Genomic DNA, 14,190 nt, shown 5'->3' on the forward strand with positions numbered 1-14,190 from the left:
GGAAATGAAGGCCCACTTCATTTGGATGTTCAAAATATTCCAAGCAGTTTATATGAAATAACATTCCTTCGTTTACCCTTTCCACAAATGGCTTGTCCGTCAAGCCACTTGACCTCTGAGTCTTCACGTTGATAAGGGCAAAATTTGCATTGGCAAATCTGTTTTCGTATACGAGAAATGGCCAGCTTAGACTAGTAAATGTATCATTCCTATTGAGTGAATTGATTAAGTTATAGCCATTTGGTCCTGTATTTCAAATTTTCTCTACTACACATTTTTCTCCAGTGCTTACTGTGTTTTGCAGCATTGGGGTTTAAGGTCAGGCCCTAATGCTGAGACAGACCGTTGGAGGGATCAGCCCTCACAGTTGAGCTGGACGGAGCTCAAATAAAGCTTTGCTGAGCTTCAATTTCACACTATATCACCAGCAACACAAACGCAATCAGAAATAAGCGGCCACTTGCTGGTTTTATTGAATTCTTTTCCATCGGTTGATGTTTTTGAGGTTCGTTTTTCAAGACATTTTGAACACTGCATATATTCTGATTGCTTTTTAATATTCCCTGACTCTTCCAACCTGTTGCCATGCGAGATCGCTCGCAAATGCCCGCCTCTGCAGGTGGCCGTCTGGAGAGGTTGCATTCAGAGTGTTTGGCCTGACTCTCCTCGCTCTGCAGGTGTCTGATTGGACATGAGCTGGCGCTCATTGAAGCGGAGAAGTGAACCGTTCACAGTTGGCCAAAGCTCTAATTCGAACATGCTGAATCCGGTCCTCCGGTTTTATTGTTTTTGTCTGCCTCTTATCGCATTTTATTCATGATTCACTGCTTAGATTTGCCCCCTTAGGCTTGGCACTGCTGTCAGGGTGTTTGTTTTGGCGAGAAAAACTGAGTTTCATCACAGCAACGCCGATCCTTCCCAGACATGTTCAACAAGGCAAGTCTTAAAAGCCACCTGTGTCTGACCATTACTGTCATGCTTTGCAGTGTCAACCGTCCATCTCTAAACAACATACCTCTAATTTACGTCAAAAATACAACCTGAAAACACATGAAGGCGCTAGACAGACACATCCAGCTCTACTTCCTGTCTCCATTCAGGCATTTTATGCTGCGTTAGCTCTGGTCATTTAGTCCTGAACTAACATAATTGGATTACCGAGCCCAGGCTGTTTAGAAGCCACTTGCATAATCTCCAGCGTTAATAGGCCGTAGTATTTTCAGATGCAGCATGCTGTATTTAGGTTAAGCATGATTACTGTTGCAATCTGTTTGTTACGAGCTCTTGGAGCCTAACCCCAGTTTTTCTGTGAAATCTTGCGCATTACTTTGTATTCCTTCCTTTTGCCAGGAACGCATCCCACCGTGTTTTTCTCACTCGACTTTTCGCACAACGGGATACCCTGACAGGGCGAAAATTGGTTTATGTGAAAGGGGTCACACATCGGTGGAAGTTTTGGAAGGATTATCACAGCTTGATCTGGTTTAAGAACCAGATCTTCATAGGTTTGTTGGCAGGTCCTGTAGCTCAGTTACCAGTTGGACGTCTTAACGCCTTCACATTGATTTTTGATCCCTTATGTAATTCTTCACTTTAATGTCAGCTTGTGTTTATTCCTCCCATAAGCTTTTGCATTATTTTACTTGGCAAATCTTTTGTTTGAATAACCGAACGAGGCTGTTTTGTTTGTTACAGTTCATTGGCTGCTGTAGTTTTAGATGCATGTCACATGAGCAAATAAATGGCAGACATTGAGCCACAGCTCAGATTTCTTGTATTGGCCAGTGTTTACACCATTTAGAAACTGTGTAAAAGCACGGTACATCTTTTTTGAATCTTTTATGTACATTTGCATAGTGAGGATGTAGTTATATAGCCTACTAGCCTGACGTAGTCATACCCAGATTCTAGTCAGAATGTGAGTCTGATACTGCTCCTTTGGGCTGTGATCATGGGGCGTGTTTCAACCGAACCAGGAAAGAAAATGCCTCTGCACTCAATTGGATAGACCTACAACCAATCAGAGCAACGGAGTAAGTGACGGATGTTTTTCATTTATGTTTCCGATCGACAAATGCCTTGATCGCTGTTTTCTGTTCTTCTTTTAAAATTAATGCGCTGTCAATATCTTTTATAACAGATGGTGGAATCTACACATGATGTTTCATAAAGTTCGGGAGGAGCACGTTCAAATAATCAATCCAATCAACTTGTCATCAAACAATTACCATGTGTAGCATATATTTATTCACTCTGTCAACTCACCTAACATTCCATGACAGTTTTCAGCATCCCTCCACTCACTCTTGGCTTGTTCTTCCACAGCCAGGAATACGGGGGGAGTACTTTGGGTTCGGGCCGAATACCGAGCCCGGAGCCCTCTCCTCGGACAGCACGCCAAATATGCATTTATTCTATCTGACTTATTTGTAAGTGTGAACTCGTGAAATCTCAATTCTCCAGCGGCAGTCATCTTTGTTGTAAACGAATTCAACCCAAGCGTTCTTTGGTGACGTGGATGATTACGTTACTGTTGATCATCTGTCCATCATCGTATAAAGCCCGCCCTGACAATTTGATTGGTCCGAACAGCTTTGGTTCGAGCATAATTGCTCCACAACGGATCAAGTCCAGACCGAACTTCCCGACCTAAAAAAATGTGTGCGTGGGGCTAAATTCGGCTGGCATCCAGGCTAATAGCCTACTACTCTACTGTACAAAAATGTGAGGTCAGTAAGATTTTTTTTTTAAAGTAATTTATGCTTTTGTTTTAAAACTAAATAAAAATAAAGCCAACTCTGGTCAGTTCTGATATGTCAGTTTGGTAGTCTTTCTTTCATTTCTGTGAGAAAGCTTCATACCAATATTCCGAAGTCCTGCTCTATGGGACGAAACCGAAAACCCATTCACATTGTGTTTTTATTGTTTGTCAGGCTCATGCAGTATACTCTGCACTCAGCTTGAATGAAACTGTCAGATACCTCAAAAAACAATGTGATTATTTACATCGTACAGTAAAACCGTAGTGTATCATAGTTTTTGTTTTTTTCAGGAAGTGACTGAACTTGTTCTAAAGTGTATCCACTTGGGCACACTGACACAACATAAGCTGGCGTGATATTTCATCGGCTGATGTTTGATGGAATCACTCTGCTCCAGTTCCCTCATTTCCTTTGGCTGTTGTGGGTTCTTTAAAGGTTAAAGTCATTGCTGTAACACACTAGCGAGAGTTTCTGCTTGACAGCAGGTTTTATTTTGCCGCTCTCATTTAGAGCCGAATGCAATGGCAGTCTTTTCTGTTCTTTGTCTGCCTCTCCAGAAAGGTCACCAACTTGCATCATCAGATTTAGCATGGCTCCCGTCTTCATTTTGAATGCAACAAAGTCTATTATAAGACAAGAAATCAAGGGTTTCTTCTCCACAATATTTATTGATACTCTAGAGTTGTTCCATTTTCATCAGCCTGTTTTGAACACTGAGATGCAAAGTTGTACAGACTATTCTGAATTACGGCAAAGCAAATTGTATTTTGTGAGCTTACAGTCTGATTTATATTGCGCTAAATGGGCCATGTCCAACAGAAACATTGCGGTTTTATTTTGAAAATAAAGGGAATAGTTAAGTGTGCAGATTTTACTCGTTCATTTTCAAAAGCTGAAGTCACTGTTGGATGATTCACAAACAAATGATTCTTTTGACCTTCTTTCACACATTTATCTTGTCCAGACAGAAGAAATAGAGAGAGGAAAATGAAAATGTGTCTTTTCAGAGTGTTTTGAAAGGTGTGCATAAAGCAGCCCTTCCTTTCTTCCTGTCCCTGAGTGGCTCCTTCAATCTGATCTTGTTGGTTTCAGACCACTTTATCGTCTGGTAAGAATGATCCAAGTGTGCCTTTTGTGGCAGTCTTTGTGTAAAGGTCAGCACATGAAGGACGTGATGGTCTCTTTCATTCTGTTGTGATTGTGCTTTATCTCTTACAGGTAATACTTGATGCAGGTAACCATTCAAAAGTTTGGGGTCGTTATGATTTTTTTAAATGTTTATATTTATTAAAAAAAAATTCTTTTTTTAAATTAAAAATTAATGTTTTCTATTTTAATATATTTTGAAAAATTATTTATTCTTGTGATGGCAAAGCTGAATTTTCACCATAATTTGACCAAGATTCATTTCATCCAGCAAATACATATGCAAGTGTTCAGCAATGGTCATCTTGCAGTCAGACAGCCTGTAGGCGGACGACAAACTTAGGCCAGGTTCACACATACTCAGTTTGCAGTGCGTATGTGTTGCATATTATTTTCTGTGCCCATGTTAACAGGTTAGAGCATTCATACCGCGCACGGATGTAATCCGGGAATGCATTCTGAACAGTGCATTTCCACATGTTTGTTCTACTGCATGTGCTGAATTAAAGCAACAGCGCATTGTTTGCACAAAAATAAACATGGATTGACATAAATATTTAGTAATTTCACCATAAATGCATATATAAAAAACTCTACTGTGTTTCACAGTCAACATATGGCTTTTTGCCCAGGGTAAAGCGAGGAAAACTACACCTTACATCACATATAGATAAGCAAGTTGACAGAATGAATGGCAATCGTCTCTTCGTGGTGGTGGAAAAACAAGTTGATGACCCGCAGGATTTATGTATAAAGATTTCAATGCAAAAGTAAATGCATGAGAGTCAGCTATTTTTGTCAGTTGTAAGTTTTAATTTATTTTAACATAAGAAAAGTATGTTTAAATGTTTTGCCACTTGCTTGAGCAACATATTAGCCTATATAAAGCTATATAAAAATAATGAATTAAATAATACGTTGTTTAAATTTAGTGCGTTTAAATGTGAATGCGTCTATGAAAGATTGTTTAAATGCACTGTGAACAATGCTGAAAAAAAAAAATTCAGTAACAACTTTTGTATTTGAAATAAAAAATAATGAATAAATGTTGTGTTTGTGGTATACAGCCGCAGATCAGTTGTGCACTGCAAACGTGTTATGTGGGAAAACACAATGAGCCCGTACTGTATACGCAGTTATGTTTGAATTATGTGTGAACCTGGCGGAAGTACTACCAATATTATTTTAGTACTATGGACTTTGTGCCAAAGTACTGGAACTTGACAACCCTACTCTTGAGTTTGGCAGTAGCCTGTGAAATCACACCAGTGCTTCCTGTTCTTCCTTTTGATGTGGCGAGGGATGACTTTCAGGGTCAGTATGGCTCCACGTTCTCACTAGTTCTGCTTTATCAGTGAGCACAGGTGCGTCCCTGTGGCCTATTTCATCACAATGCTAAAAGGCTGTTCTCCATCCATCTTTCGTCCCTGTCATCTCATGCCATCCATCTTGTCTTTTCAACCAGCCCCTCATTTTCATCTGAATGGCTACGGTATGACTACACCGGTTATCATTTCCAGACATGCCCTTGACAACTAAATATTGGTGCCGACCATCACAGGGATGTGTTTTCTAGCTAATTTTAGCTTACTGGTAATGTTAAGCTTGTATTTTTTGTTGCAAGTAGAAATTTCCCCATCCACTTCTTTGATATGACATGTCACAATGTCAAGGTATGTCACCGACTCAGTGTGTCTGAACACAGAGACTTCAGTGTCCTATTGAAAAGAGCTGCAACAGGATCCGCCGCTGATAAATTCTGCTTTCATTCTGCCTGGATGCCCATTCATCCCCTTTGTATTATAAGCACAATGGCCCCATGTTACCGTATATCTGTCCTATTAAAAAGATGCCTGCTCAGCCTTGGAGGAATCAATTATTCCTCAGCTGTCTGTCACACTGCTGTACACATCTGGCAGACAAACTCTGGCATTAATGCAGAATTAATTCATTTCAGAAATGAGCACCAGCCAGCGGAAGCATAATAATGTCGGCGAATCTCTGTTGTGTTCTTATGTGTTCTAGATAGGGTAAGGAACAGAACCACATAAACATCAACATCAAAGCACAATACACATACCAAGGGCAGAAAGAATATACAGATGTTGCATACAAAATTTGGTTAAAGATGCAAACAAAGAGGGATTCAAACAAATAACATATCCAATCCATAAGGTACAATTTACAGATTGAGACCTGAAGAGTAATTTTCAGAGAATTTTAAGAGGTTTTTGAAGGAGAGAAGGGTGGATGCTTGACTGATGTCTTGAGGAAGAGCATTCCACAACCTGGGAGCCACAAGTCACCAGACTAAATTTAGAGGTGACTAACAATCCCGCACTAGAAGAGCGTAAGGAACGAACAGGAGCATAAGACTGAAGTAAGTCAGAAAAGTATGTAGGACTAAGGCTATGGAGAGCTTTGTAAGTGAGAATTAGTACCTTGAAGTTTATACATTACAGTATTAGACTCATACGTTTGCGAGACGTCAGTTAGAGATCTGAGCGTTATGCTACTCTACAGACCAGATGTGTGCAGGCTGCTCCGTTATTACAACACGTCTTGTATTGCAGCCAAAAGGAAAGCCGGCGCAGAGCAGCCTTTGGCTGGAGCTCTGGGTGTAATTTACTGACTGCGTTCATATGAGCGATCGCTCTCACACTCGGGTATCTGAATCCAACCTTGGGGAAATATCAGTGGTTTCATTATTCATTTAGTGCAGTCTTCTCTCTGTACATATCTTGAATACATCACTTTTATGATATTTTCCCTAAAGATAAAAAAGAGAGATTAGTTCCTTTCTATTATACTCATAAAGGAAGCTCTCTGACTACATTGTTTGATTAAACATAGTTCCCTGTAAGGTTTTGTTGTAACCGCCCCTGTTTAGAACAGTTAGAAATGCATTAGAATTGACTGGTAGTTGACTGAGGAAAGCCATTGGCAACATTTAGAACAAGGTGCTGAAAGCAGATATATTGCTAATACATATATTTTATGTATTACAAAAGGAGATTAGCTGTTTTTTTTGTTTTTTTTATTATTATATTTCTTACAGCACAGGTTATTACATTTGTCTGTCCATTTTATTTATTGGCAAAGCAAATTTTGGTGGCTTCTGCCAAGTGCATTGGACTGTATCCTGGGCCAGAAAAATAAGCCAAGTCCAAAATGGCTAAACACTAAGCTTTTAATTGTCCTAACCACAAATTATTGGTCAGGAAATTAACTCAGTTTAAGCAAATTCTCTATAAAAAGCCATTGCTTTCTTAGAAAATCATCAAAGACAGAATGGCATAATATGGAAAGTTATGTGTGGAGTGATGAATCACAATGAAACACAAGTTGCATGGTGATGCTCTAGAGCATTGCCTTTGAAAATCTGCCGAGAAATATAATAATAAATGCTTCTCTAGCACAGTGGAGTATGGAGGAAGATGTGTCATTGTGTGGGGAGCTTTTTAACTGCTGGTATTGGTGAGATGCTTCCCTGTGAAAGATCATTTAATGCTTTGAAGCACAGGAGAATATTGCAGAATGGCTTGCTTCCCACAATTGAAAAATGATCTAAAGAGGAATGATCCGATGCTCTTTTTCAATAAGACAACACTCCTGTCCACATTGCAAGTCAACCAAGAAGCGGCTTGAGAACAAGTCCATCAGTCTCATGTTTTGACCTCCTCAGAGTCCAGATGTGAACCCTAGTCAATATTTGGTCTCACATTAAACTCAAACGAACTGGGAGCCATTTTTCAACTGCTTATGAACTGCTTGAAGCCGTTAATATTGAGTGAAACAACACTGACTCTTCTTCCTGTAAAAAGCTGTCTGCAAGTTGGGAGTGGCTATTCTGTGCTGTTGCTTTATCTATAGTATTTCTGCAATTCTTGCTCGTTTCCAGACCAGTGATTTGTAGAAGCCATGATGTATCGCTTAAATGACACATCTTTTACTTGTACTGGCCTGGGTTCAAACTGTCATGAGCTGATGGTCACTAATGTTCTGATAATGAGATGACTGTGGCACAGGTTCCTGTGGGTTTAATGGTGTCCTTCACTTTGGCTCTATACACCCTTTTTCTGTGGTCATATTTTCCCTTCCTCTGTCTTGCTCTTGCACACTGTTGGAGCTAAAGGCTGAGCCTCGTGGGCTAGAGCTGCCTCACTCTGCTGACTTAAGATAAATATGTTGAAGTGTTCAGATTAATTGCTTTCAGGTGCTACTTTCAGAAGTGTCTCCTGCTCGCTTGATGACATGATCTACTGTACCAGACCCTAAGTGATGTCAAATGATGCTTTCTGCTGTCTGTGTCAGTGGTGACAGCCATTCAGCACTGTAGTGTCATGTCACACAACTCTTTTTCTTCTGCTTTTTAAGCTTCTTAGTCTTGTTTCAGTTAATTATGAGCTTTTAATTATTAATGTGCGACTGCTTTGTATCTCTACATGCTGTTAGGCCGGAAAGATATCAAGTGTAGTTCTTCTCTTCAGACCTTACTGAAAATCGATATTTCATGCCATGTAGCACAAGTTTGCAGAGAATTCACTCATTTCATACATTTTTCAACTTTAGTTTTATGATTTGAAATGTATGAAATCTCGCTCTCTGTATTTTTGTTTGTGTGAGTGTCTGTGTACTCCTGTGTGTGCGCTCCTATATACAGCTATAGCTAAACTTACACAATGATTACAATTTTTTTCATGAAAAATAAATATGTATGCATGTAGGTATGCATGTAGGTATGCATGTAGGTATGCATGTAGGTATGCATGTAGGTATGCAGGTATGCATGTATGCATGTAGTTATGCATGTAGGTATGCATGTAGGTATGCATGTAGGTATGCATGTAGGTATGCATGTAGGTGTGTATGTAGGCATGTATGGTATGGATGTAGGCTATGAATTGTATGACTGAGCACCAGTCTCTCTTTCTCTCTCTCTCTCTCTCTCACTCACTCACTCACTCACTCACTCACTCACTCACTCTGACATTGGTTGGTAAAGAACAGCTTTGGGTGATAATTTCTGAGTGGAATGCATTCTCCGTCTCTCTCAGAATCATCTCTGTCCCTCACAGTCACACGTTCAGCACACATCCTTTCTATTCGAAATAACTGGAAACAGAAACAGCCAGAAACTCCATCAAAAGTGATGCTTTCGAACTATTATTTAGCGTCCGGCTGCTTGAGTGCTTCTGTTGAGCTCTGTTATGTAGCTTATGGCATTAATGGTTTCTGTGCCAATTTAAACAGTGTCGTAAGAACATGGCTCATAGTTGTTGTTCAATAATTTAATGCAACTTTGACAACGATCCCTTACTGAATCTACGCACTTTGTTCGTTATTCTTTCTGATGTTATTTCAGGGGAATGCTGTTAACCAGTAATCAAAGAAATATCATACCTTCTGTTCTCTTCTTCGATGAGCTTGAACCGTTCTCTTGGCCAATTTGAACATTTCACAAAATCGTATTTTATTTTAATTGATTTAATTGATTTATTAAATAATTTTTTGACTTTTTTTATTGTATATTTTATTTTATTGCACAATTGCTGCAATGATATTACCGTTCAGAGAACAAAAATAAATAAATAAATAAATCAGAGCAAAACAAGAGTTGAGGTATCTTAGCACAAACAAAGCCATTTAATGATGGCTGGCCACTGGTTCATATCACTAAAACTAAGTATGAGCAATAGTAATAATGATAATTAACAAACACCTTAGAAAACCCCACCATGGATGGTTAATAACCATTAAACATGGTGTGTTTAAAAAAAAATGTATTAAACACCTTTAATTTGGTAAATGGAGTTCAACTGGGCTACTGCTTCTGGGATTTTCATTTGGTAATGTTGACCTTGTTTCGTCTGCCCGGTTTACCTTGGATTGATCTGATAATAGATTTTCTTTCACAGCAATTAATCTTGTAGATCTAAATCTGGTTTCCAAAAGTATCTATGTGGAAAATTTACTCTGTTTAATGAAATATCAAAACTTTTATTTTTGTTTGGTAATAATAACGTTTACTGTAGTAATACATTCATCTCAACATTTCTGTCCTTGTTTGTGCAAAGCTATTCTAAAGTTAATGATAGACTTAATTTGCATTTTTCAAAAGACCTTCATTCGTGTGACCTGATTTGAAGTTGAAATTAGTTCCAAATTTGCATGCAGCACCTTTGCTGTTAGTTTAGCCGTGTTTCGTTTCTCCAAAATGCACTTTCTAGTCTCCCTTTGCGTGAGCTGTGGTCCTCACGGTGGCGTAGCCTTTGTCGAAGCTGTCTTGAGCTTTAGAGCTTTGCTTTCATTGTTTTTTTTTTTCTTGAACCTTTTTGTCCGCTCTTCTCCATACCTGGATCAGACTGATCCAGAGAGCTTTGAAAGGGTCAGCTGGCTCTCTGCCTCTGTGTGCTCCTGTCCCTGTAGTCCTAACAGTAATCTAGGTAAAGGCTTGTGAGGGTCTCCGGTCACAATCCACTGTCAAGGCAATTTATCTTATTTAGTGGACATCTAGCACTTGACCAACAGTTGCTTTGTGTCTTGTACGTGCTCATACACACTCGCACTTACACCTTGAAGTGTCACAAGACGTTTTTAAGCGACCTTCAAGTTATGAGTCTGCTTAACCTTGTTTTATTTCTCCTCAACATTACTTTTACACTATATAATCTACAATAATAATAATTATTATTATTATTATAAACAGTTGATGATAGCCATTGACTTCCATAGTAGGAGAAAATTATATGGAAGTTAATGGCATATATATATATGCATATATATACATATACATATACATATACATAAACATACCAACATTCTTCAAAATATCTTCTTTTGTGTTCAACAGAAGAAAGAAACTCATGCAGGTTTGGAACTATGCCTTTAAAAAAATTACTTTTTTATTACCAAGGCATCATGGTAAAAAGTTTTGCACAGACAAACACCACTTAATCATGCTTAATTTTGTAATTTGTTAAATTAATGTAATCAGTATAAACTCTGTACTCCACTGATAAATTGACCACATGAATATCTATAGCATGCTATGGCCATCAGTTCTCATTTATATTATAGGCTGTCTTTTTTTGATATATTAAACATTGTCATCGGTCTATTTGAAAATGTCTAGCAGAGCCGCTCTGTTCCACTTTTGCTTACTCTGACTCATGGGAGAGCCGATCAAAGTTGCATTGAATTGTTGAAAGTGAATGCAATCACAGAGGTGATAATGCACACCTGCATATGTTAGCTAAATATATGTGCATTTATTTATGTATGTAATAAAAAAACGATGAGCAGGTCACACAAGCACTCAAGCCAGCCGATAATAGTTGCTGGCTGTTTCTGTTACCAGTTATTTGGAATAGAAAGGATGCTGGCTGTACGTGACAGTTCAAGGCTCACTTCCAAACGTTCTGTAAACATTCTCCTAAAAGCATTGGATGTGGTGGAGGTGGCGGGGCCTGTTGGTGACATCCATCCAGACAACCTGCTAAGTGAATTCACATGGACAGGATAACAGCTGACCTTGTGTTTGAAGTAGCAAGGGCGAGCACACAGACTTCATCTAGGCCGGTGAGGCGCTGGGGAAAACGCTTCGACGTGTTGACCTCATCCTTGATATGCATTCCGAATAGCAGACGAATGTGAGGTAAAGACGTCCTCTTTTAGAGCTGCAGATGAGCTCAGTAGTGGGATTTATGATCAGATATGAGACTGACTCTAACATGCTTCAGTGTTACAGTTGATTTAATCCCAGTTGTGATTATTATTGTTTTACTGCTTCACACTAGTGCATTGCTTTTATTCCCCAATAAATTTTGACTTCTGTCTGTGCCGCCTCTCCTCTCTCATGTTGTGAAAGGCTCTCACTCAGCGATCTGTCCGGGCTCATGGGACCTTTGTTTTGTGGGCTTTCTGACTCTCAGGATGAATTACAAGAGGGACGAGTAAATCCGCCTCCTTGACACAGATCTGCATCTTTCGCCAAAGTAACCCTTCAAAAGAGCTAACCCCTGCAACAGATACCATACATATTTGCTTAAATGGGACATATCATGGAAAGCTGGTCATTTAAATATAAAAGTCGTAAAGGTGCAGTTGCAAAAAATAGCCTGTAGGAGTCAGAAAGAAGGTCAAAACGGATGCACAACTAACTTTTTGATGCAAGAAACCTTGATTAATATTTATTAGGATCTTAAGGTACGGGTCAGACTGTACCTTATGTTTGTTGATCATAAGCATGTGTTTTAATGACAAAAAACTACAGATCGAACATTTGTTGACCAATTATAGTAATTTACTGTATTGACGATATAATGTCTAGCTTGTTAACGTTTTATCAAAGGTTTTATTGAATTATTGGTAGTCTTGCTGTAAAAATTAGTTAAGGAATATAAATAAATTGATAATTTTTCATATCATGTGCAATTGTTTGTGGTTCAAAGTCATTAGTTTATAGTTGTCAATAAGTTTAATTTATGTGCTTATTTTTACAAATAAGTATACAAAATATATTTTTCTGACACAAATATGTTGTTAGAAATAGCTAATCATATTAGTGGGCACGCCATAGCTAGTAAAAATTAAAGCAATAAGTGGACCATATTAGTTTATTTCAATAAATACTAAAAATCTACATGGAAATTATTCATGAAATAATATATATATAGATTTATTAATTTATTTTATTTAAATATGTCTTCTACCCTTGAAAAGTTTAAGGTCGGGGTCAAAAATACAATAAAAACAGTAATGTTGTGAAATATTATTATGATTTAAAAAAAAAAAATTATATATATTTTCTATTTTAATATATTTTAAAACATCATTTATTCCTGTGATGGCAATGCTGAATTGTACTCCAGTCTTCAGTGTCACATGATCCTTCAGAAATCATTCTAATATGATGTTTTGGTGCTCAAGAAACATTTCTTATTCTTATGAATGCGTAATCTTTTTATGGAAAATAAATGTCTTTACTGTGACTTTTGATCAAAATAATGTATCCATGCTGAATAAAAGTATTGGTTTCTTTAAAAGAAGAAGAAAAAAAAACCACATTTTGAACAATAGTGTAAACACAGACAATTCTGAGTGTTGAATATGGTCCACAAATGTCAAAAGACCTCTTAGCATTTCTGGATAAAACAACTGAAGTCAGATCAGTCCACTTTGGCTCCGCACGATACCATCTCAGCGGCCGACCGATATGCAGCACATTTGCTGGTCGAGGGATTGGTGGCGGCCCCTGATGGTTTGAAATGTCAGAGGAGTAGAATGAAGGGCCAGATAGCAGACAGAAGATGACAGACAGGCAGCAGGTTTACAGCGGGCCGCGTGCCCTCATCTTATCTGCTGTTATCAGCCGTTTCCCAAATCCAGCTCTCAGCAGAATATCAATGCCTCTCTTTCTGTCAGCTGACTCTGTGTATCATGCAAATATGACTGATAAAATAAATATGGTGAGTTTATGGGAAGGCAGGGGCAGCCAGAGGTTACACGGCTCTGCTGTTGCTCTGTGTAGATGAGGTTAGACTAACCTCTGTGTGTCTGTCTGTCTTTCTTTCACTTCAGGTGTTCAGGAAAAAAGCTGTTGAACTAGGAGAGAAGCTGTTGCCGGCTTTTAAGACCCCGACTGGCATCCCCTGGGCTCTCCTCAACCTAAAGAGGTCAGTGACGCACAAACAAACACATTTCCACATGAACTCCTGAGGCTTTCTTCAGCCAAGCAGGTCAAATCTCTCCACTGCATGTCTTATTAACTCACAAGCGAACAGCGTTTCTCCGTCACCTGTGCATCCGGTCCTTCGAGATATGATAATGAGTAAACCGTCTGGTGGGATTATTTTGTTTCAGAAACCATTTTCTGCAGGAGCGATTTTCTGACTAAGTGTAAATGCTGCTTTCTTTGCTGTCAGTCGTCTTATGCTGTTATTCCTGTTTTGTAATATTTGGCATATTTCAGCCTAGCTTGGTCTCAGAAATGTCAGTTAATATAAGGACTGTTAAATGAGATGCAGATCCATTAATTAAGATCCATAAAATGAATGCTCTATTGCAATATGTAGCCAATCACCACTGAAAAGTATTTTTTGGTTAGCTATATATTGTATTATTATGGATACCTACATCATAAATTGGATACTACTTATTAACCAGCAGTGTTATTTTAGTATTATTTGCATACTTGTAAAGTATTTGTCAGTATTTTGATTTAGTTTTTATTTTTATATTTACAGTTAAAGTTTTCATCAAAGTAATTTTGTGATGTGCT

The 14,190-nt window shown here is 38.4% G+C and overlaps 1 protein-coding gene across 1 annotated transcript in view; it reads left to right on the forward strand.

Moving 5' to 3' along the window:
- The window catches only part of man1a1 (mannosidase, alpha, class 1A, member 1), a 104,122-nt gene that overhangs the window by 53,776 nt on the left and 36,156 nt on the right, over nt 1-14,190 (forward strand). The window contains exon 5 of the mRNA XM_084090961.1: nt 13,491-13,585. Coding sequence (XP_083947087.1) covers nt 13,491-13,585 — 95 coding nt within the window. The remainder of the gene's footprint in view (nt 1-13,490; nt 13,586-14,190) is intronic.

Source organism: Abramis brama (genome assembly GCF_963993115.1).
Source record: "Abramis brama genome assembly, chromosome: 18".
NCBI classification, from domain to species: Eukaryota; Metazoa; Chordata; class Actinopteri; order Cypriniformes; family Leuciscidae; genus Abramis; species Abramis brama.